The sequence below is a fragment of the Barbus barbus genome, assembly GCF_936440315.1.
Source record: "Barbus barbus genome assembly, chromosome: 5".
Taxonomy (NCBI): Eukaryota; Metazoa; Chordata; class Actinopteri; order Cypriniformes; family Cyprinidae; genus Barbus; species Barbus barbus.
In genome coordinates this window covers 22,516,609-22,541,318 of record NC_136733.1, presented here as the reverse complement: position 1 = coordinate 22,541,318, position 24,710 = coordinate 22,516,609, and the positions used below count along the sequence as shown (strand labels likewise).

The 24,710-nt window shown below is 44.1% G+C and overlaps 1 protein-coding gene across 2 annotated transcripts in view; it reads right to left on the bottom strand.

Moving 5' to 3' along the window:
* The window catches only part of LOC306870094 (EGF-like repeat and discoidin I-like domain-containing protein 3), a 220,377-nt gene that overhangs the window by 119,654 nt on the left and 76,013 nt on the right, over positions 1–24,710 (bottom strand). For both annotated transcript variants that reach the window (XM_079417163.1, XM_079417164.1), the window contains one exon: positions 13,801–13,929. In XM_079417163.1, the coding sequence (XP_079273289.1) occupies positions 13,801–13,929 (129 nt within the window). The remainder of the gene's footprint in view (positions 1–13,800; positions 13,930–24,710) is intronic.

Below are 24,710 nucleotides of genomic sequence, written 5' to 3'. Positions count from 1 at the left end.
ATATTTTTGTGGAAAATGTGATAGGTAAATCACCATTCAGTCTGGAGTAAGATAAAAAAAAAAGAAAAAAATCATTACTTTTATTCAACAAGGTTGTGTTAAAGTTATTTTATTGACAGTAAATATATACTTATTACAAATTATTTATATATATAAAAAATGCTGTTTTTTAACTTTGTGTTCAACAGATAATCCTGAAAAAAAGTCCGCCACTGAAGTCAACCACAAAATAAAACTAAGCAAGATCTGGACCTTTGCTTGATATTTCAGTTATAGCCACTAATTGTCTCTGCTTCTTTAAAATAGCATTCTATATAAACTGGATTAGCGCTAATTGTTGCTTGGAATGATATATATTCCCTTGAGAACAGAGCAGATTGACCACTAAAACACAGTGCAGTGGCAATATGTATTTTAGGGAAAACGTTTTGCAGCTGTTCAGTTTTTGTATGTTGGCCAATTAACCTGAGGTAATAGATTTCTTTTCATGTTTTGTGCTTCACTGACAGTGTTTTTTCCCCATTTCCACACTGATTCCAAAGTCATTTCCATTTGTAACAAAAACATTCAGCACAGGGTTTATTCTTGCTGATAAAATCCCTCTAACTCAATTTTATCAGTCCTATTAAGCCTGTCAGCAATTACAAAGCCTGCACATGGCTGCAACAAAGCCCACTAAGCTGTCATTTTTGGGGCTCTATTATCAATTTCCTTTTATCATTTAATTGCAGGAATTACCCAGACACTAGATTTGGTTACCTAATGTCTTTAGATACTGTATATGTGCCAATCCATTTCAGCAAGTGCAAAAGATATTGGATGCCATTATAGACCTTACATTGTTTTGAGATTTAACAAATGTACTGACAGTGCTGAGCTTTACTCAGCTTAACTGAAGCTAATCACACACGGCTGATGACATGAATCTTTCAATGCTGGCTTTGATAAGACATACCATCTACTTTTGAAGAAATGTTTGCATCTTTTGAAGAATGTTTATGACTGTGCACAATGGACATCTTGTAAACACAAAACCTGGTAGATTTCAAGCATCTACAACACTATGTAAAATAAATGAGCCACAGGTCTAAACAATCCATCAATTCTACTAAAATGTCAAACAGCCACGTTTGGTCAAGTAAATTGTTATTGTATTTTGACGGATGGATTTGGTAATGGAGTTTAAAATGAGGTTGCATGCATCAGTTTACTGTTTCCAATTTCCACTACTTTAATCATCCTTTCCTTAGAGTACTAATCTCTTTTTCATTCCTTTTCTCCACCCACACCTTTGGACATCCATACCAATGTTTACAAGCTTCTGCCCAGTTCTGCCCATTATTGGCCACCACCATCCCCTCACCTGTGCCCCATCTGCCATTATCAGTATCACAAGTCTTGTCCAACAGCAGCCATAGCCTATGCTAACAATATAATCCACTTCAAGCTTCTTCAGGAAAAGTAAGTTTAAACTTTTCAGGTTTAAGTTATAGTGATACTTCACTCACATCTGTGACTACGTTTACATGGACATCAGTAATCTATTTATGTACCTTATTCTAAATAAGACAATATTATGATTAAGGTGTTTACATGAGTTGCTTTTAGAATAATCCTTTCATGTTCCCGTTTTACATATTATAGTCCATACATAGATCTAGCAACATGGGCTCTCATAACACCTGAGCAGTGCCACAGACTGATCGACTCCATGCCACGCCGCATTGCTGCAGTAATCCAGGCCAAAGGAGCCCCAACTAAATATTGAGTGCTGTACATGCTCATACTTTTCATGTTCATACTTTTCAGTTGGCCAACATTTCTAAAGATCATTTTTTTTGCATTGGTCTTAATTGATATTCTAATTTTCTGAGATACTGAATTTGGGACTTTCATTAGTTGTTAGTTATAATCATCAAAATTAAAGGAAATAAACATTTGAAATATATCAGTCTGTGTGTAATGAATGAATCTAATATACAAGTTTCACTTTTTGAATGGTATTACTGAAATAAATAAACTTTTTCATGATATTCTAATTTTATGACCAGCACCTGTATATATATATATATATATATATATATATATATATATATATAAAAAATAATATCACACATTCTATTTCATTCCAATTCTTATTATTAATTTAAGGTGCAAAAGGTGATTAGTCTTCAGAAACATTTTTTGTTATTCTGGTTGAAAGTCTCTTCACATCCTGTATGGGCCCCGAGCAGGCTCTGATAATCGGACAGGGGAATTCCTGAGGTTTGCTTTGGGGGCAAAGCATAGCATTATCGGGTTCCCTTCGAAACGGTCATTGCAAGCATCGTAGGCCTCCTCTCACGGCTTAGAGTTTTCGAAGCCTCCGCTTACCAGAGCTCCGGGTGGAGTGTAGTAGGCCTCCTCTCGATCTAGAGAGTCGGCATGCTGAGGCCTCCGCTCCAAGAGCTCGACTGTTTCGGCGAGTGTCGCCAGGCCTCCGCTCACCGGAGCATGAGGAAACTGTACGCCGTGAAGTGGAGACTCTTCACTTCATGGTGCGGAGATCGCCAGCTCGACCCAGCCAACTGCTCAATTGGTACAGTTCTGGAGTTTGTGCAGGCCTGCTCCTCTGCAGGGTTAGCTCACTCCACCCTGAAGGTCTATGTGGCAGCTTTACCGGCCTACCGCGCCCCTCTTGGTTGCCAGTCAGTGGGTATACACCCCAGTGTTTCCGCTACATTCATTCTGCCGTGGCGGCCCGCCACACCAAAAATCATCCCCGCCACGGCTGCAGTTTTTCAGTGACGTCACTCAGTTAATTTACAGTCTGGTAATTTATAGTGGAGGAGACGTTAGTCACACACTAATTATTAAAAGGTGAGTATAGTATAGTGCAAACTTAAGTGTAATCATAGTAGTGGTGTACATTATGTGTAACGATTTGATTCAACCTCCAACATTACACAGTAGTTGTGAAACTGATCGCAGTTGATCCGTGGTCCGTACGGACCAGACCTCAAGGTTCGGTTCGCATGTGATTAACAGACTAATTGCAAAAATGAACCATCATAGAGTGAACGTTTATCATTTGTATGTGTTTTATCTTGCGAGTGATTTTAAGCCATTCCAGCGCAAGACGAGGCGAATAGAACTTATTTCACTGTCCGTGCGCTGATTTCTGTGGCCACAGCTGCCGGACACGGTGCCCGCGCACAGATTTTTATGCGCGCGCGAACACCGAGTTCATTCTTCATTCGCATTTCCTTGTGTTTGAACAGACGCATACATACAGAATTATGTGAAAATGGACGTCTCAACAATCATTCTCGATAACGCAGTCACTCATCTTCAGTGAACGAAAACAAGTTAGAAAGAAATAGCATGTGTATCATTATATTAGATCCGTGCATTCGGTCTTAAAGGGACAGCTGCCTATAAACACATGTTGTTATATATGACAGAAGAAAAGGGGCATGGTCCACGGGAAAATCATTGTGTCATTGTGACAACCCCCCCGGTGGAAACACAGCCTGCTGCCACAGCTGGAAAAAATCCTAGAGGAAACACTGCACCCCCTAGTTACATGTTTCATCCAGAGGCTGAGGCCTCCAGCCAGAGAGCTTATGCTATGTGGTGAATGCTATTCAATGCGACATTGGGCGAACTGAATCGCATAGCCGAGTCTGATGGTCTGACGGGAGCGAACGAAATGGATTGGAAAGCGCTAGACAGGCTCCCAGAAACTGCACAAGTCCCAGAGGGGACCCAGAGATAGAGGAAATTGCTCTTTCGTCAAGGTTTTGGGTACCACTGACTGTGAGGCCAGTGGCGGGTAAAAAATAAACAAAAGATTCTCCGCCCGGCCCTCCTCCGGGGGAGGGAGTGGTGCGTTCACCATCTCCCGAAGAGCATCCTCCTCCATCTCCGGGTCACCCATCTCAGGGCCTCTTGCTCTTCCGCTTGCCACCAGGTTTGGCAGGAGTCTGCACGGATGGGGCGGCCGCCCTGCGACCGGCTCCATGGTGCTGCTTTGCTGGAGGCTGCTGTGTTTGCTGTGTGGGAGTGGGGGCGGCCGGGTGGAGGCAGCAGCTGCACGCCGGGGCAGGATGTGCCTGATGGCCTCAGTCTCTTTCTGTGCAGCAGAGAACTGCTGGGCGAAGTTCTCCACTGGGTCGCCGAAAAGGCCGGTCTGGGACACAGGGGCATTCAAGAACCACATCTTGTCAGAATCCCTCATGTTGGCCAGACACAGCCAGTGATGGCATTCCTGTACCACCATAGTGGGCATCGCACGGCCCAGAGACCGCGCAGTGACCTTCGTCGCTCATAGAGTGAGGTCAGTAGCGGTACGAAGCTCTTTGAGAACTTCTGGGTCATGCCCACCCTCATGCAGGTCCTTCAGTGCCTTGGCCTGATGAACCTGCAACAATGCCATAGCGTGTAAGGCGGAAGCAGCTTCCCTTCAGGCTGCATAAGCACTGCCCGTCAGGGCAGATGAGTACCTACAGGCCCGGGAGGGGAGCGACGGATTCCCACGCTAGGTGGCAGCGGTTTTTGGACACAATTGCATCGCAACCGACTGCTCCAACGGCGGGATCTCTGTATACCCCCGCGCTGCCTCACCGTTGAGGGTGGTGAGGGAGAACGAGCCACACGGACGGTTTTCGGTAGTGAAAGGTGCCGTCCACGACCCAGTGAGCTCATCATGCAGATCCGGGAAGAAAGGCACCAGGGTGGGGCCCTGAGAACCACCGCGAGCCACCCCGAGAAACCAATTGTCCAACCTAGAGGGTCCGCAATGACTGGTCCACGAAAGCCACCTCAGCGTGCTTAATGCTCAGACACGAGAGGCAGCGATCGTGACCATCACCTGGCGCCAGGTAATGACCGCATCCAGAAATGCAGAAGTGGAAAGGCATCTTTAAAAAGACGTTCCACCCGTGAATGCTCTTTTAGAATTCACTCTTTCGGAATTAGCTCTTTTAGTGTGCTGAAGCGCACAGGGGAGATGGCCGCCTGCAACACAAACAGGGGGTAGTGCAGCCTGATGTGTGCAATCCACTCGACACTGAAGAACCACCACCTCTGAAGCACCGTACCACCAGCACGAGAGCTTCCTTGAGAGCATTGACTCGCAGGCCCTTGTAGCAGAGGTCAGGAGCACAGCGATAAGACCGCTCGGCTCCTAAGTGAAAAGCTGAATATGCGCTGCACCTGCTGCCTTATTATACTCACGCTGTGATCAGCGGCAGCTGGATGCAATAAATCGCATGCCAATGTGCATTGGTTCGTTTATTTACAAGCGAAGTGGATTGGTCTCTCTAAGCAAGATCCCAATTCGTCTCTGTCACCCGACGTGACTCGGAGTGACCGACTGAAAGGGAACCAGGGTTACATATGTAACCCGAGACGTTTTCTAGTTTGAGTGGTACGGGTAGGTTTTCGCAGGAAATTCGAGCATGGCACTGTGTCATTACATCACGTCTGTAAACATAAAGAAGTTGTCCCGGCTACTAGGCTATCGCATGTGAGAATCTTGTAGGTGACGGAATGTTTATAGTCTTTTCTCACAGCAGCTAGAATAATTAAATATATAATTTTGATGGCGGAATGCAATCCAGAAAGGATGTGTTTATGAAACACATGTGAATGAAATTAAATTATATTCCAGTTTTAAATGAGCTTCTGATTACAGATAGCCTGGGATTACACACAATTTGCATTTTAAAGACAACCAGTTCGAAGGGAGAATAGTTTGCTTTTTGGGTTAAAAGAATTTCTATGAAATTTGAATGGTGTGACAATTAGAGATTAGACTGTACAGAAATTGAAATCTAAACGCTAATACATACTATACTCATTGTCACGCAATGCTGATGTTGTTAACATTAATAAATTGAGAATATAAATATAACAATAATCATAATTTGCACTGTTAGATGTGATATGAGCTAACTGATCGTTAGATTTAATTGGTAGCGTGATTTATTGTAAAGCTTTTTTCCTCAGTTGGTCAGAACAAATGGGGCAGACTTGTTACTTACTTGTTTAGATGGCAATATACTGTGAACATTCTTATTTGGGTCATATATTCCAAAACGTAGGCTAGAATCTGTGATTCCTAAGTACAGTATCCACACTGGTGCGGTGACTGACAGACTGACACACATACTCCTCATAACATTAGATTCACCCACGCTGGAGCCATGCCGGAGCACAACCCCACGCAAGGAAGATAATTCTGCACAGAACTGCAATTCCGGGTTTTCAAACAGAGATGGCGACAAAGAGACAAAACGTACGGCTGCAGCTTTAACTAATAGCTATGTATTTTTCCTCAAAAAACTCCTAATTTGTTCCCTATTAAAAGTTAGTTGTTAAGTTTAGGTATGGGGTAGGATTAGGGGACCTAAAATAAAATGCAAAATAAGGCATTAATATGTGCTAAATAAGTACTAATAAACAGTCAATATGCTAGTAATAGGTATGCTAATGAACAATTAGTTAATAGAAAGAATAGGTTCTTAAAATAAAGTGTTAAAATGTTACTGCCAGGTCATATAAGTCATTCATTAAATTTGAAAATTAACAAAACTCAAACAAGGCTATGTTTCCTATATATATATAATGTTTCCTATATATATATAGTTTTATATCAGGGGTTGCGTTAACCGAAAATTCTCCGTCATTGACGGATTTTTTCAGCAGTGAAGGAAAAATCTGAAGGTCGTCCGTTACTTTGGCAGATTACACTGAGGGTGATCTATTGTAATTTATAAATGTAATTCCTAGGCCTGTCCAGTTGGTGGTGAGTGTGCTCCAGTGAGGCAGCAGAGCACGCGATCGTCTCCAGAACAAAAATAAAAGTCTTTTGCTATGCCTTTGACTACGCACAGGCGAATATTAGTAAAGCGAATCCTTGATCTTAGGTGTCTACAGCGATCTATCACGCTACATTAAAGAGCGCCAAAACGGTATTTGTTGCTTGAATTTCCTAATAAAATGGACAGAATTTGAAATTTCAGACTGTATTTCATAGCAAAAGTAACAAAGCACAAAGCTTAGCCTATTGACTACTGTGCATTCATCAAATGAAAACAGCATCGATTGGGAGTTAAGAAACAATATTGGTTCATAAATATAAGAATCTATTAAAATAGAGAAATCTTTTTTTTTTTTCAACCAGCACTAGCATATTTTGTTGTTTTTTGTGGCCTCTGCTGTCACTGCATTGTTGAACATGAAAAGTAATGCAGTCTCTGTTCATCTGTTCTCTTCATAAATAAATAAAAGCATAAGCCTATATGCTCGTCCTTTAGGTTCATTATTAAAAATGAAAATGTGAACAAAAATGAAAGCAATTATATGGGTTATTATATATATATGTAGGAAACCATGTTTCAGTTCATTTAGCAAAAATTCCTTTAAAAGTATCTCTACAGGATCTGAAAGACACATTCCTAGCTGTCTTCTAATACCTTCAAACTTAAACAAACAAGACAAAATGTTCCCAAAAACCAATACTGACAAAAATGTTACATGAAAATGGATGCTCTTTATTTAGCTATTTCTGAAAATCTGAGAAGCCAGAGTGAAGAGCTATTGTTCTCTAGGGTGTACACACTGTACACAGCAATCGCTGTAAATGGCATGAAGTTTGCACTTCTCTTGACACACTTACTGTTTTATTGTGACACTCAGGATGTGGGATCTTACAATTTGAATTTACAAATCCAATTAAATATAATTACCTGCAAAATATAAAAGCATCTTTATCACTGACCAGAATTTTTATGAACACTTGAACACTGCTGAGTGGATACCAGGCTTCAATCAGTGAAAGATGTGTTCATGCAGTGTCTTATTAAGTCTTTAAGACTTTTTTATTTCAGGAAGATTCCAACAGTATGACTTATTAAGCATGCCGACATAAAAATCTTTAAATCCTGTATCAACTGTGAAACATTTTGTTATTATGCATTGTAGCGTCTGCGTAAGCTCACTGATGGTTGATTACAGGTTGTAAGAGACCCTTTTATCCTTTGACATCTGCATACAAATGACTGATCTGGCCTCATCATTTACATTTACATGAGTGCTAAATTGCCAATGGTCTTTCCCCACTATCAAAAGACGCTAAGCAGGTCACCTCTCTGGTCTCCCTATCAAACTTCAAACACATTCCGAAAAGGAGTGAATGACCCCTCTGTGCCAGGCACCAACGGCCTGACTAGACCAGTGGTCTCCACAATTTCAAATACACATCACACACACACACATAAAGACATTTGCTTTATTTAGGCCATAATAAAGCAGTTATAAATGTATCTGGTATATGCATGTGTTGTATGTATATTTCCCTATTATATTAACCTAGTTACAACCCTTTACTTGTATTAGTTAGACTCTGAATGCCTATATTCAAGTGTATGAGTGTATCTCTGCTTTAATATCTTCTATAGGTTACTTTCTTGGTATCAAAATTATCTTCTTTTTGTTCCTCGAACAATGAGATACACTATGTGGTCATGAAATGCATCATACAATTGTTGCTATGTTTTGAAGTAAAACTCTCCAGACCGGCAATAAAAATGCAAATGTGCTATAAACGGAGACAAAGAAAGTTTCTCCCGCTAAGAATTCACGCCTCTGATTGGTCACTCCACCCCAAAAGTGGGTGTGGCTACAAACTATCAAAAGTTCTGAACTCAGACTAATCGGTGCTCAAAAACTCTTCTTCTTGAGACGGAAACGCTCCCAAACTCTCCTCTTGAGTTAACCTTCTGGCAGTTTTAGTTTCAAGTAACCTTGTGGACTTGCCGTGGAACTTCTTATCTTCAGAAGAACCAGAGGAAAATCTTCCTAAAGAAATCATCAAGAACTTTTTGTCTACCGCATCAAGACTCTCATTCAGCTTCAAAACCAATGCAAGTAACCGTTTATTATTGCGTGTTTAAGTTTGAACCCTTTTTTAAGGTGAATTGTGATTCTCTGATGATTCTCATTTGGTCTGTCGTTAATTGATCTGAGATACTGCCATTATTTTGCTCTTCTCTCTCTTTTCCTTACTTTCCTTTATTATATATAAATGTATATATGTATATGTTTTGCTTAGTTTAGTTGTATGTTAGCTATAGTTTCATTTATTAAATCCCTTATATTCACAATTGACTGTCTCTGTGTTCTGCTCACGATTCGAAGTCACTGAATGCTGCTCCTTGCTACATGCTAAACTACTGCTAGCACTGTACAAGTAGGAGGGCTATTGTTCCTTGGCCAGGAAAATAATCTTTCCTAGAATTGATAAATGATTATATTGTCTGCTCGGTGGATGGACAGATCAAGTAATTTCAATATCAATTCTGCTACAGTCAATTCTAAGATCTAATCTAAATATTTATTATTAATTATAACCAGTTATACGTGATAATAAATATTCCCTTGTAAGCTTATTTGCTACAGCATTAACTACTGTAAGCCTGCTGTAAATGCAACTTTTGGGACATTTTATTTAGGCTACTACCAAATCACAGCAGTAACATATAACGTTTAATTTTTACCTCTGTTTTGAGATAGCCATCCACAAGCAACAGTTATGATTTTCATTTAGTTTAACATCATGTACTAAAACAACTAAAACTAAAATTTAAATAAAAAGGAATATATGAATGAATGGATGAATAAAAAATAATTGATAAATTGCTGTAATTGTATCTCAATGATACAACAGCATTTAAAGGTTTCCATACATTACAACTGATTGGAACATACAGGAGACAATAGAAAGGAACCCCTAGGTTACACAATTATAACTGATATAATTTTAGGATTAGAGCATAAGAGAGACACTGTGAGTTACAGTAGAAGAACAGTTAAGGAGCTTATATTCAAATCCCGTTTCATCTCTGGTTTATCCTCCAGCTTGTTTCCTCACACAATCATACACACACTTAATATGCAAGAATAAATGTTGATTTTTCTGCCTTTTTTCTGCTGGAGTGGCAAAAGATCAGACTGTTTCTGACCATATGTTCAGCAGAGGAAGAACATAATAAAAAAGTAAAAAAAACAAGTAAAAATAAATCATGCAATAACATCTGTCTCTGTTTGCTATAATCACAGCAAAAAGTAAAGCGTGAGGACTTGCATTTGAGTGCATATAAATACAAGCATAAAGTACATTAGGCTTGTAAAATACGCTCAGAAAGATAAAAAACAGCTTCCAAGAATTGCCATTCTTTTAATATGATACTACCAACAAAATACTGATTAATAATAGTGGCAAATATATGCACTGTCTATGTAGCTATTAAAACAAGTGTGTTCTATGTGGAATGATTGTGTGTAGTATGAATGAAATCCAGACATACTGCATTCACCATGTTGTCACTGTGTATTTTCACTGACATACACAACTTATCTCCCCATAACATCATGGGATAGTAAAGTGTCCAATGGATGGGCAAATCGGACCATGCCGTCATTTTCCTCACACCGGCTCGTTCAGGATCCCCCGGTGCAGAGAGTAGTGACGCGCTGGTCCTCCCACTCAAAGGCTATGTTGCAGGTGGCTCTTGATGACGTCGACTGGGACATGTTCCGGGTGAGTTCTTCTGACGTCAGTGAGTTCACGGATGTAGTATTAAGCTTTGTAAACACGCTAACCGAGCAAGCTACAGAAACAATAACTATAAGGACATTCTCCAATCAGAAACCGTGGGTGGACAGAACAATCCGTGCTGCGGTTAACACACGCACTGCCGCTTACAATGAGGCTCTTCTGAGTGGGAATATGAGCAAGTACAAAGCATCGTGCTATGCTCTCCGACGCGCAGTAAGAGCCGCTAAACACGGATACAGAGAGAGAATTGAGTCTCATTTCCGGCTCAATGACTCTTGACGGATGTGGCAGGGACTGAGGACCATCTGTGCCTTTGGAAACAAAGCCTCCGCAGAGGTGAGAGCAGATCTGTTGCTGGCCGACGAGCTAAACATCTTCTACGGCCGATTGCAACGGCGGCAGCACAACTCTGCCGTCCAGCGCGTCAGGAAGCAGCAGGCAGAGCAGCGATAATCCTGTAATCCCCGTGTCAGAGGATGAGGTTCGGACGGCGATAAAGAAAGTGAACGTCAGGAAAGCAGCCGGACCTGATGAGATAACCGTCCCTGTTCTGAGGTCCTGCGCTGATCAGCTCGCTGGCTTGTTCACTTCTATCTTTAATGAGTCCCTTGCTACCTCCGTGGTTCCCACCTCATTCAAAAAATCTGTCATTATCCCTGTGCCAAAGAACAATAAACCCTCTTGCCTGAATGACTATCGCCCAGTTGCCCTCACATCAATAGTCATGAAGGTTTTTGAGAGACTTGTAAAGAGCCACATTTGCTCCTCCATACCTGATACTTTGGACCCTCTTCAGTTTGCCTATATCGCCTCAATAGACTACTGACGATGCCATCTCTCACGTCCTCCACTCTTCCCTCACACACATGGACAGCAACAATGGGAATTATGTAAGGCTGCTATTCATTGACTATAGCTCAGCTTTCAATACTATAGTCCCCATCAAGCTGGCTTCTAAACTCACAGACCTCGGCCTAAACTCCTCACTCTGTGACTGGATTCAAGAGTTCCTCACCGGCAGACCTCAAGTGGTGAAAGTTGGCCAGTTCACCTCAAACTCCATCACCCTGAACGTAGGAGCCCCACAGGGCTGTGTCCTGAGTCCCCTGCTCTACTCTCTCTACATGCATGACTGCGTGTCCTCTCACAGCTCCACATCTATTATCAAATTCGCTGATGATACTGTGGTTCTGGGCCTCATTTCCAACAATGATGAGACCGCATAGTTGGATGGGGTAGAGAGACTCACATCATGGTGCCAGGACAACTGTCTCTCTCTGAATGTGAGCAAAACTAAAGAGCTGATCATGGACTTTAGGAAGAGACAGCAGCGGCCCTACACTCCTCTATGATCAGTGGGACCCCTGTGGAGAGGGTGAGTAGCTTCAAGTACCATCTCCGAGAACCTGACTTGGACTACACACATCCAAACACAGGTTAAGAAAGCCAGGCAAAGACTGTACCATCTGCAACAGCTGAGGAAATTCAGGGTCTCACCAGCAATCCTGAAAACTTTCTATTCAGGGACCATAGAAAGTGTATTGACTCAATGCATCTCAGTGTGGTATGGAAACAGCTCCAATCAGGACTGCAAAGCACTACAGAGAGTTGTGCGCTTAGCTGAGCGCATCTCAGGGTCTGCTCTCCCCTCTCTGCAGGACATCTACCTCAAACGCTGCAAAAATAGAGCTGTCAAAATCATCAAGGACTCTAATCACCCTGGTAACCGTCTATTCACTTTGCTTCCATCTGGTAAGCGCTTCTGTAGCCTGATGGCAAAATCTGAGATACTTACTGTAGGAGGAGCTTCTTCCCCCAGGCCATCAGGCTCCTAAACTCTAACTCTGTGTCATAACATCACTTGACTCCATGTAAATATCACCATATCAATAAGCTATTCAATTTTTTTCTACCTCATATTGCTGCTATTTAAATACCCTGTACAACTTTTTTTGCACATTCTTTTGCACATTCCTCTTATATTACTATTTAAGTTAACAACATACTAACCTGCACATTTATATTTACATTTTTTTATCTTATCTTTTATTTTATTTTATTCTTTTATTTTTTCTACTTTTCTTTTTCTTAATATTTGCATACTATATAATTGCACTGTCCTTGGAGCGGACCTGACTTACATTTCACTGCTGGTTATACTCGGTATAATTGTGTATGTGACGAATAAAAATCTTGAATCTCGAATCTGTGAATATTCTATAGGGATGTATGCATATTAGAAAAACTGGCTAAAAATGATATATATAATCCCATGCAGTATGGATCAAAATAATCAGATTAGATTAGTTATCAACATCTAATAGAAAACTACAAAAAATAAATAAATATATACAGTATATATTAAATAATAAAAAAGTATACAACAACAGCAACAACAATAATAATAATAATAACAATGATCATTTTGCTCTGTCTCAGCCCCTGTGTACTGTACATACACACACACACACACACACACACACACACACATATTCAAACCAATTTATAAAAAAAGCCTAAATATCAACTTTATTAAGGCTTAAGAAAATCCCTATATGCTTATTGTGAGTTTACAGAGCAGGCGTTTTCAATTCTTTCCTATGGGAGCTGAGCAACAGACAGCATTGAAAGCAGAGTAAAGTTCAGAAATGCTTCTAAGAAACGAGGAACATAAAATGCTGGGAAGGAGCCAATTATTGTGATGCAGGTAATGACATTTGTCATGACATGAGTGATTAAAACAATACAGATTGTGCTAGAGTGTGTGCTCAATTTAGTGTGCAAATAGTACTGTTTATATTTTGGATGCTTTGCAGTTACATATACAATAAGTATTTCAGTTAGGACATTTTCATTGTAGCTGTGTTAACAAAAGTTTCTAAATTGGCACTGTATGTTTATTTTGGGCATTCGAGAAGAAAGCTAGCATCTTTCCAACTGTAATCGTGTGTATATATTGACCATGTGCTGGAAAAAAAATCATAGATTAAACACATTCTCTGCAGAGTAAACACACTGTTAGGCTGGATTCAGATCCATCTGAAATTGGACTGAAGTTTACATAAGATGCATTCATGTGTACAAAAAAGTGGAGCACAATGTGTTTCGAATGATTGCAACTCCAGCACTCATCTAACATCCCATCCCTAATTAAAATCAAGCAGAAACAGTGCTGTACAGTCAGCGTATGAACTTACTGTGTTGGCAGTGGATTCCGTTGAAGCCTGATGGGCACGTGCAGACGTATCCAATGAATGTGTCGCCCCTGAACGTTTCACTGATTTCACAGGTGCCTCCATTGTGACAAGGGTTTGGATGGCAGGGTCCTGTAATTTAGACAAAGTAGAAATGAGCAAGCGAGCTGAAGTGTTTTGATGTACGCAAGTGTTCACAACCCACATGATGGGTTAGATCAACAGATGTGTTAGAAACAGACATCAGCAGTTTATAACTTGGCCTGCAGTGTAAACGCTTGCATCTCTGTCTACAGTGGTTCAAGTAACAACTACTGTGACATACAGAGGTGATAAATGATTGAACACACTAAAGGAAAGAATGAAACGAGACAGAGTCATAGTGAGAGAAGAGAAGAGAAATATAAGTATAAGCATCACTGGCTGAGGTCACCATGGGGCAGCTTGAGGGATAAATTATATCACTGGCACTGTATTACCTCTCCTGGCACTGTGTCAACACACAGACAGAGAGAGAGACAGAGACTGAGAGAGAGAGAGAAAAGAGCGAGCACTGGCATTTCAGTCAATCGTTATAATCAGTCACAGAGTTAAATCGAAGCAGAAATTAATAGAAAAGCATGTGAAAAGGTCAAAGTAAGGTTATGGGAGCAATGCTCTTTGATAGGCTGCCAGTTTTATGACATTTTAGTGAAAGATGGATTCAGTAAAGGTATGACACATATGGCATATATTATGTAACTAGATAATATCTGGCATATGTACTTTCATTGTAATGTGATTTGGCAGGAAAATTGTCTCCTTCAGCTGATTCTGGTTCCTCTCAGGGTTTTTATCACTCTTTCACACTGTAAAATATGAGGTGATTACAGACTTTTTAGAGTCACATTGCTTGACTTAATTTAAGTAGATACTGGGATAACTTAAAGTTAATCTGCCATGATTTATCAATAGAGCAATTATCTACTTAGATTGTTTTTGTTTGTGTTTCAATGCAAATTGCATAATTACATGCGAATGCCAAAACAGATCATTTTGTGTTGTTTAATTTGAACCATATTTGTGTAATTCTGAAATATTTATCTATGGATATGGGAATTTATACTACCATTCAAAAGTTTGGGATCGGTAAGTTTTATTTATTTATTTATTTTTAATGAGTTTGAAAGATGTCTCTTATTCTCATTAAGGTCACATTTATTTAAAGGGGTCATATGATGCGATTTCAAGTTTTTCTTCTCTTTGGAGTGTTACATGAATTGCTGTTCATGAATAGATAAGATCCCTGAAGTTGCAAAGACTAAAGTCTTAAAACCAAAGTGATATTCTTTATAAAAGTTAAGACTTGTCCACAAGCACACCTCGTTTTTCAGAACGACTAGCTTTGTAAAAATCGATGCATTTCAGAAAGGCCTATTAAAGTGGGGCGGGGCATAGAGGAGCAACAATAATGTACAGTATGGGGAAAATAATGTGTTTATTTAACTTTGGTGTAACTGCATTACACCAAATACACAAAATATTGTTCTTTTTAGCAACGTCATATGACCCCTTTAAAAAAAATTCAATAAAATAGAAACCTGTAAATATTCAAAACTGTTTTCTGTTTTAATTAGTGCTGTCAAAGGATTAATCGTGATTAATCACATCCAAAATAAATGTGTTTGTTTACTTAATGTGTATACAGTGTATATTTATTACATAAATACACACATACAGTATATATTTTGAAAATATTTCCATGTATTTCTGTGTATATATTTATAGTCCTATAACCACTTTGATTTCATCTATTGCCTTGTAAAAAACTCAAAAAGAAACACACAATGAAACTGTTGTGAAGTCATGAATGACCAATCAAAATGCTGATTTCACTATAAACTTTTAAAACAACATTCAGCCACTGGACTGATTGTTCTAGAGTAGTTTCTAATCTCTTAGTATTCCCAAATCCTGCATTTGCAAGCAAGTCAACCTCATGAGAACCCCAGGAGGGCCCATATCTCATGGCCTATCAATACTATACTGATGTTTAAAACATTAGAGTGCCTGCATCGGGTTGCATGCTGTCAAAAGTTGCTTGATGAAATTGCAGGGCAGTCAGTTTAATCTTTCAAAATATCAGCAGCAAGTTCTACAGGAGAGCATGGGTGGAGTAGAGAGATGTATTACAGACACATGATCAATGTGCTCTTAAGTGCAAAGACAGACTAAGTGTAGATTGTTTGAAAGAAACAAATTCCATATTGGCTCCTAAGCAGAGGAACTCTGGATGAGAGTCTTGAAAATGTTTGATTATGTGACACAGTAGGATCTTTGAGAGAAACACTTCCGTTAGAAAAAAAAAAAAAAGACTAGGGTCAGTAAGATTGATTGCATGGTTGATTGATTGACTGATTGATTTCAATACCGTTATTGGTCACACTTTATTTTGAGGTCAAATTCTTGCTATTAACAAACCATTAATCACAACTCTCAATGAATTTCTAATTTGTCTAATAATAATCTATCTTTCAAATAAATACCGTTCTTGAACTGCATTTGAATTTTCTATTCAACAAAGGATTCTGAAAAAAAACAAAAAAAAAGGTCTGAGGTTACTTATGTTACCATGGTTCCCCGAAGGGAACGAGATGCTGCGTCGAACATTTGGGAACACCCTCAGTGAGACACCGTACTGAAGCATGCGTGAAATCAGTCCAATAGCGAAGCGAGACGTCAGGAGCGGGGTGAGGTGATCAACCAGGAAGCATAAAGGCGTATCCGGCAAGCGCATATGTTAGCTTCTGCGGAAACGACGCCTGCAGGGATGCAGGGAGTATGGCAAAGAGACGCAGCATCTCATTCCCTTCGGGGAACCATGGTTACATACGTACATACATACGTAACCTCAGATGTTCCCCTTCAGGAGCTCAAGCTGCGTTGAATGCTTTGGGAACGAGAATACCCACTGCACCATACGAGCAAGTCCCTGTCTGGTGTGTATCTGGCGAGCACATCAAGACGAGAAGACTTGGGACCCTGGAGTTGATGTCAGGTCCAGACTGTAGAATCGAATTAATGTGTGCGGAGAGGACCAGCCCGCCACAGCACAAACATCTCGGAGGGCCACGGCCAGTGATAAGGCCTTGGAGATTCAAGATTCAAGATTTTTATTCGTCACATACACAATTATACAGAGTATAACCAGCAGTGAAATGTAAGTCAGGTCCTCTCCAAGGACAGTGCAATTATATAGTATACAAATATTAAGAAAAATAAATGTAGAAAAAATTTAAGAATAAAATAAAATAAAAGATAAAAAATATAAATATAATTATAAATGTGCAGGTCAGTATGTTGTTGACTTAAATTGTAATATAAGAGGAATGTGCAAACGAATGTGCAAAAAAGTTGTACAGGGTATTTAAATAGCAGCAATATGAGGTAGAGAAAAAATATGAATAGCTTATTGATATAGTGATATTTACATAGAGGCAAGTGATGTTATGACACAGTTAGAGTTTAGGAGCCTGATGGCCTGGGGGAAGAAGCTCCTCCTAAGTCTCTCAGTTTTTGCCATCAGGCTACGGAAGCGCTTACCAGATGGAAGGAAAGTGAATAGATGGTTACCAGGGTGATTTGAGTCCTTGATGATTTTGACAGCTCTATTTTTGCAGCGTTTGCGGTAGATGTCCCGCAGAGAGGGGAGAGCAGACCCTGAGATGCTCTCAGCTAAGCGCACAACTCTCTGTAGTGCTTTGCAGTCCTGATTGGAGCTGTTTCCATACCACACTGAGAAGCACACACTGTCACAGCTGGTACAGTCTTTGCCTGGCTTTCTTAACCTGTGTTTGGATGTGTGTAGTCCAAGTCAGGTTCTCAGAGATGTTTACACCGAGGTACTTGAAGCTACTCACCCTCTCCACAGGGGTCCCACTGATCATAAGAGGAGTGTAGGGCCGCTGCTGTCTCTTCCTAAAGTCCACGATCAGCTCTTTAGTTTTGTTCACATTCAGAGAGAGACAGTTGTCCTGGCACCATGATGTGAGTCTCTCTACCTCATCCAAGTATGCGGTCTCATCATTGTTGGAGATGAGACCCAGAACCACAGTATCATCAGCGAATTTGATAATAGATGTGGAGCTGTGAGAGGACACGCAGTCATGCGTGTAGAGAGAGTAGAGCAGGGGACTCAGGACTCCTACGGGGCTCCTACGTTCAGGGTGATGGAGTTTGAGGTGAACTGGCCAACTTTCACCTCTTGAGGTCTGCCGTGAGGAAGTCTTGAATCCAGTCACAGAGTGGGGAGTTTAGGCCGAGGTCTATGAGTTTAGAAGCCAGCTTGATGGGGACTATAGTGTTGAAAGCTGAGTTATAGTCAATGAATAGCAGCCTTACATAATTCCCATTGTTGCTGTCCATGTGTATGAGGGAAGAGTGGAGGACGTGAGAGATGGCATCGTCAGTAGATCTATTTGGGCGATAGGTAAACTGAAGAGGGTCCAAAGTATCAGGGATGGAGGAACAAATGTGGCTCTTTACAAGTCTTTCAAAAACCTTCATGACTATTGATGTGAGGGCAACTCGGCGATAGTCATTCAGGCAAGAGGGTTTATTGTTCTTTAGCACATGGATAATGACGGATTTTGAGCGCAGGACCTCAGAACACGCCTGGTTATCCCATCAGGTCCTGCTGCTTTCCTGATGTTCACTTTCTTTAGCGCCCTCTGAACCTCATCCTCCGACACGGTGATTACAGGATTATCGCTGCTCTGCCTGCTGCTTCCTGATGTGCTGAACAGCAGAGTCGCGCTGCTGCCATTGCAATCGAAGCGGCCGTAGAAGATGTTTAACTCGTCAGCCAGCAACGTATCTGCTCTCACCTCTGCGGAGAATTTGTTTCCGAAGGCACAGATGGTCCTCAGTCCCTGCAACATCCGTTGAGAGTCATTGAGCTGGAAATTAGACTCTATTCTCTCTCTGTATCTGTGTTTGTCGGCTCTTACTGCGAGTCGGAGAGCATAGCACAATGCTTTGTACTCGCTCATATTCCCTGTCAGAAGAGCCTCATTGTAAGCGGCAGTGCGTGCGTTAACCACAGCACGGATTGTTCTGTACACCCACGGTTTCTGGTTGGAGAATGTCCTTATAGTTATTGTTTCTGTAGCTTGCTCGGTTAGCGTGTTTACAAAGCTTAATGCTACATCCGTGAACTCGCTGACGTCAGAAGAACTCGCCCGGAACATGTCCCAGTCGACGTCATCAAGAGCCGACTGTAGCATAGCCTCTGAGTGGGAGGACCAGCGCGTCACTACTCTCTGAACGAGCCTTTGTTTATATTCCTGTGTGAGGAAAATGGTGGCATGGTCCGATTTGCCAAAAGTCGGTAGTGAGCGGGCTTTGTAGGCATTCTTGAACTGAGTGTAGCAATGATCCAGTGTATTTGGTCCTCTAGTTGGACAGGATACATGTTGATGAAAGTTCGGCATGACCTGCCTGAGGCTAGCTTTGTTAAAGTCTCCCGCAATGATAAAGCAAGCGTCAGGATGTTTGTTAATGTAGCCGCTGAGCATATTGTGAAGCTTAGACAAAGCCAAGCCGGTGTCTGCCTGTGGTGGAATGTACACAGCAGTAACAATGATCGATGAAAACTCCCGGGGCAGATAAAATGGTCGGCAAGTAATGGAAAGATGTTCCAGATGAGGCGAGCAGGAACGCGACAGAATGGAGATATTCCTGGGATCACACCATTTCTTGTTAATCATGAAACACACTCCTTCGCCCCTGGATTTACCGGCCTCTGCTGTTCTGTGTATCCGTAAAACAGAGAAGTTATCACTTGGCACTACAGCAGTGTCCGGGACCGAGGACGAAAGCTATGTTTCGGACAAACAAAGGATATTACAGTCCCTTATGTCCCGTTGGAAACTAATCCTGGCTCTAAGATCGTCCATCTTATTCTCCATGGATTGAACATTTGCGAGCAGACTGCTCGGAAGAGGAGGACTGTGAGCCCTTTTCCTGAGTCTGTCACGGATCTCAGCGCGTTTTCCGTGGTCTTTCTTGATCCGTCGCCTCAGGGGGTTATTGTTTATTTCAGCGTTCCGAAGAATGGCCACGATGGATTTGTGGATAAAGTGTCCTGGAACAGGTTAGTGTAGCGGTTTCCAATGTCCAAAAGTGTTTCTATGTTATAGGTGATCAATACCGACGTGAAATGTGTAAAAAGAGAAAGTAAAAGTAAGTAAAAAAGTAAATTAAAGCAAAATCTGAGCGGAATGCCCGAGCCAGTCCCGACACAGCAAGCGTGTCGGAGGTCCCCTATCCTCTTCAACGAGGATATGGCGAGCAAAAAAATAGTCTTAAGCGTGATGAGCTAGTCTGAGACATCTTCGAAGGATTCAAATGGAGCCTTACACAGAGCCTCCAGAACCACTGCCAGGTCCCATGAGGGCACCTTGGTGTGCTGTACTGGCCTTAGCCTCCGTGTGCCACAGAGGAAACGTGTAACCAACGGGTGTCTTCCCACTGACTGACCACCCTGAAGGGCGTGGTAAGCAGCTATGGCCGCCAAGTAAACCTTTAGAGTGGAGGGGGGTAACCCTGTGGAGAATCGCTCCTGCAAAATCTCCAGCACTGAACCAACTGGGCAGTTAACTGGGTCTAGCAGTCGCTGTCCGCACTCCACTGATTATTATGGCAACGTTAGGGAATTGAATGAGCGCGGGTACAGGGCGATGCTGCCGGTCGAGCAGACGCTTGCGAGCTATCTGTCTCCCTCGACGGCATCGTCTTTGAAGGCTCCTGTGCTGCCCACTAAGCCTCTGCGCACAACATCTTCCTTAGTGGGCAAAGGGTATGCGGCAGCAGGTCAGGCTGGTGCGTGTCTGCACACTATGTCGGTGTTGCAGGCGTACCAAGCCAAGCTGCTGAGAGAGCTAGATGAGAGCGGGGATGTCAGAGCTGACGACATCGCTGAGCTCAGGAGAACCGCCGATCTTGCCCTCCGTGCCACCAAGGAGTCAGCCCTCGCCATCGGCCGCTCCATGGCAGCTATGGTGGCAACGGAGAGGCATCTGTGGCTGACCCTGTCTGACATGAGTGCTACGGACAGGGTCTGCCTCCTGGACGCCCCGCTTCAGCCTTCTGGCCCATTCGGCGAGACTGTCAAATCCGCCATCGACAGGTTGCAGGAGGCTCGCAAGCAAGCAGAGGCGTTCCGGCGGTTCTTAACCCGCCGCTCTCTAGCTCAGGAGGCTGCTGGGCGGGTGCAGCCTCCTCCGCATACCAGCTCCTCACGCAGGGAGGCGCAGAAGCAAAGCGACGCTTCTCGTGCTCCCTCGCAGAGAAGCCGAGACCAGCGGCGCTCTGCACCGGGGACTTCACGGCCGAAGACAGATCTGAGGGCTGTCATTTCGGCCAAGAGGTCCTCGGCAAAAAGCTCCTGACGGGCGAGCCCCAGGACCGTGGAGGGCGACCCCTACTTACACCGCCCTCCGGGGACTTGTCTGCCAACCCTGCCGTTGTTCCAGGGCGCAGCTGGTCCCAGCGAGTGTTCATCTCAGGTCTTTCCGCCCGTAAGCACAGCGGAGCCGAGAAACTCGCCTCAGCCACCAGATCCCGCGTCTCCTTCCGGTGCGCCGCTTCGAGACAGCGGTCTGGCCGCCTCTATTACACCAGAGGTCAGTCTCAAGAGACTGATTCCCTTAGTAGATCATTTGGCAGCCAGGCAGCGACTGCCGAATGTGTCTCCTTGGGTCCTGCAAACCATAGCGAATGGATATCGCATTCAGTTCGGCGGGCCACCCCCGCCGTTCAACGGGGTTGTTATGACTGCGGTCCGCCCCGAGCAGGCTCTGGTTCTGGAACAGGAAGTCGTTACTTTGCTAAGGAAGGAAGCCATCGAGTTGGTTCCTCCTCACGGCACTCAGACCAGCTTCTACAGCCGATACTTCATTGTTCCAAAGAGGGATGGAGGGCTGAGGCCCATACTGGATTTGCGTCTACTGAACCGCTCAGTCAGAAAACTGAAGTTCAAGATGCTTACTATCAAGCAGGTCGTGTCTCAAATCAGGTCCGAGGACTGGTTTGTCACGATAGATTTCAAAGACGCCTATTTCCATGTCTTCATCCTTCCTTCTCACAGGAAGTTCCTGAGGTTCGCTTTCGGGGGCAAAGCGTACCAGTATCGGGTTCTTCCCTTCGGCCTAGCACTCTCACCCCGCACTTTCACCAAGTGTGTGGATGCGGCACTGGTCCTGTTGCGACTGCAGGGCATCCGCATACTCAATTATATCGACGATTGGTTGATCCTCGCTCAATCAGAGCGGTTGGCGATTCGGCATCGAGATGTCGTTCTCGCCCACATGAAAGACTTGGGGTTAAGACTAAACGCCAGGAAAAGTGTGCTTTCTCCAGCTCAGAGAACTATTTATCTAGGCGTGGTGAGGGATTCGACCACGATGCGGGCACGGCTGTCCCGGCTCGGATCGAGTCGATCCTCACTGCAGTCATGAGAGTACGAGAGGGCCAGTCACTCACTGTCAAGCAGTGGCAGAGGCTGCTTGGGCTTATGGCAGCTGCGTCCAACGTGATCCCGTTCAGCCTGCTGTACATGAGACCCCTACAGTGGTGGCTCAAGACCAAGGGGGTTTCCCTGAGGGGGAATCCGCTCCGCACTGTCAAAGTGTCACGCCGCTGTATCCGTGCCTTAGACATGTGGATGAACCCTTGGTTCTTGTCTCAGGGCCCGGTGCTGGGGGCTCCTTCTCGCCACGTCTCGCTTGCGATGGACGCCTCCCTCACTGGTTGGGGTGCGGTCATGAGTGGCCACCCTGCCCGCGGTCTGTGGAGTGGTCGCCACCTGACGTGGCATATCAACCAGCTAGAGTTCCTAGCTGTGTTCCGTGCACTCAAGCACTTCCTCCCAGACCTAAGAGATCACCACGTGCTGGTGCGCACCGACAGCACGGCAGTGGTCTCTTACATCAACCACCAAGGAGGTCTGCGGTCGCGCCCCTTGTACAAGCTGGCACACCAGATCCTTGTGTGGTCCCAGGGTATGTTCCTATCTCTGAGGGCTGTGCATATACCTGGGCATCTCAATGTGGGAGCAGACATCCTGTCGAGGCAGGGGCCGAGGCCCGGGGAATGGATGCTCCCACATTGCAGATTTGGGCTATTTTTGGCCAGGCTCAGGTGGACCTCTTTGCGACCCGAGAGTCAGCACAATGTCCCCTCTGGTTCTCTCTAGCCCCTCCAGCTCCTCTGGGACTGGATGCTATGGTGCAGACGTGGCCGAGGCTTCGTCTGTAAGCTTTTCCCCCGATCGCTCTGCTCCCGGAAGTTCTGGCGAGAGTGCGCCGGGAGGGGGTCAGTCTACTGTTAGTAGCACCGTTCTGGCCGGGCCGAGTATGGTTCTCGGACCTGATTTCTCTCCTCAACGGCACTCCGTGGGAAGTGCCCGTCAGGAGGGATCTCCTCTCACAGGCCAGGGGCACTATCGTGCACCCTCGCCCGGAGTTATGGAAGCTGTGGGTGTGGCCCCTGAGGGGGCACAGCTCATAGCTTCCGGTCTTTCAACCGAGGTTGTCAAGACCATCCTCCAATCCAGAGCTCCCTCCACGAGGAAACTGTATGCCTTGAAGTGTAGGCTCTTCACTTCTTGGTGCGGGGACCGCCAGCTCGACCCAGTCAACTGCCCAGTTGGTACAGTACTGGAGTTCCTGCAGGCCCGTTTCTCCACAGGGTTAACCCACTCCACTATTAAGGTCTACGTGGCAGCTATTTCGTCATACCACGCCCCTATTAGTGGCCAGACAGTGGGTAGACACCCCCTAGTTACACGTTTCCTCCGCGGTGCGCTGAGGCTGAGGCCGCCAGTACGCACCCGCGTCCCCACGTGAGACCTGGCTGTGGTTCTGGAGGCTCTGTGCAAGGCACCTTTTGAGCCCATTGAGGAGATAACTGACAGACTCCTCACCATCAAGACCGCTTTTCTGCTGACTATCACCTCTCTGAGGAGGGTGAGTGACCTTCAGGCCCTGTCTACGGCCTCTATTGACTTTGCGCCCGGCATGGCTAAAGTATTTCTCTACCCCTGCGTGGGGTATGTACCTAAGGTCCCATTGGTCGTACCACAGCCAGTTGTACTCCAGGCCTTCTGTCCTCCTCCCTTCAGGGATCCAGACCAGGAGAAGCACAACTGTATGTGTCCAGTGCGAGCACTGGGCACGTACATCCACAGGACATCCCTGTGGAGAAAATCGGACCAACTGCTTGTGTGCTATGGTCCCCCTGGGAAGTCGTGGCCTAATGGTTAGAGAGTCGGACTCGTAATCGAAAGGTTGCGGGTTCGAGTCTCCGGCCGGCAGGAATTGTAGGTGGGGGGAGTGAATGTCCAGCGCTCTCTCCACCCTCAATACCACGACTGAGGTGCCCTTGAGCAAGGCACCGAACCCACAACTGCTCCCCGGGCGCCGCAGCATAAATGGCTGCCCACTGCTCCGGGTGTGTGTTCACGGTGTGTGTGTGTGGATTTGTTCACTACTCACTGCTGTGTGTGTGCACTTGGATGGGTTAAACGCAGAGCACCAATTTCGAGTATGGGTCACCATACTTGACAAGACGTCACGACTTTACTTTACTTTACTTTACTAAGAGGGGTCTTCCTGCTACAAAGCCTACTCTTAGCAGGTGGATAGTGGATGCCATCCGTCTGGCATACGAGGCCTCTGAGCGTCTCCCGCCACTAGGAGTCAGAGCGCACTAGACCCGAGGTGTGGCGGCCTCCAAGGCCCTCTGGGCAGGTGTCCCGGTCCCGGTTCAGTTCAAGTTCCTGGAAGGGAACGTCTCAGGTTACGTATGTAACCAAGGTTCCTTGAAGGGAACAAGACGCTGCGTCGCTTAGCCACACTTCCGGCATCCCTGCC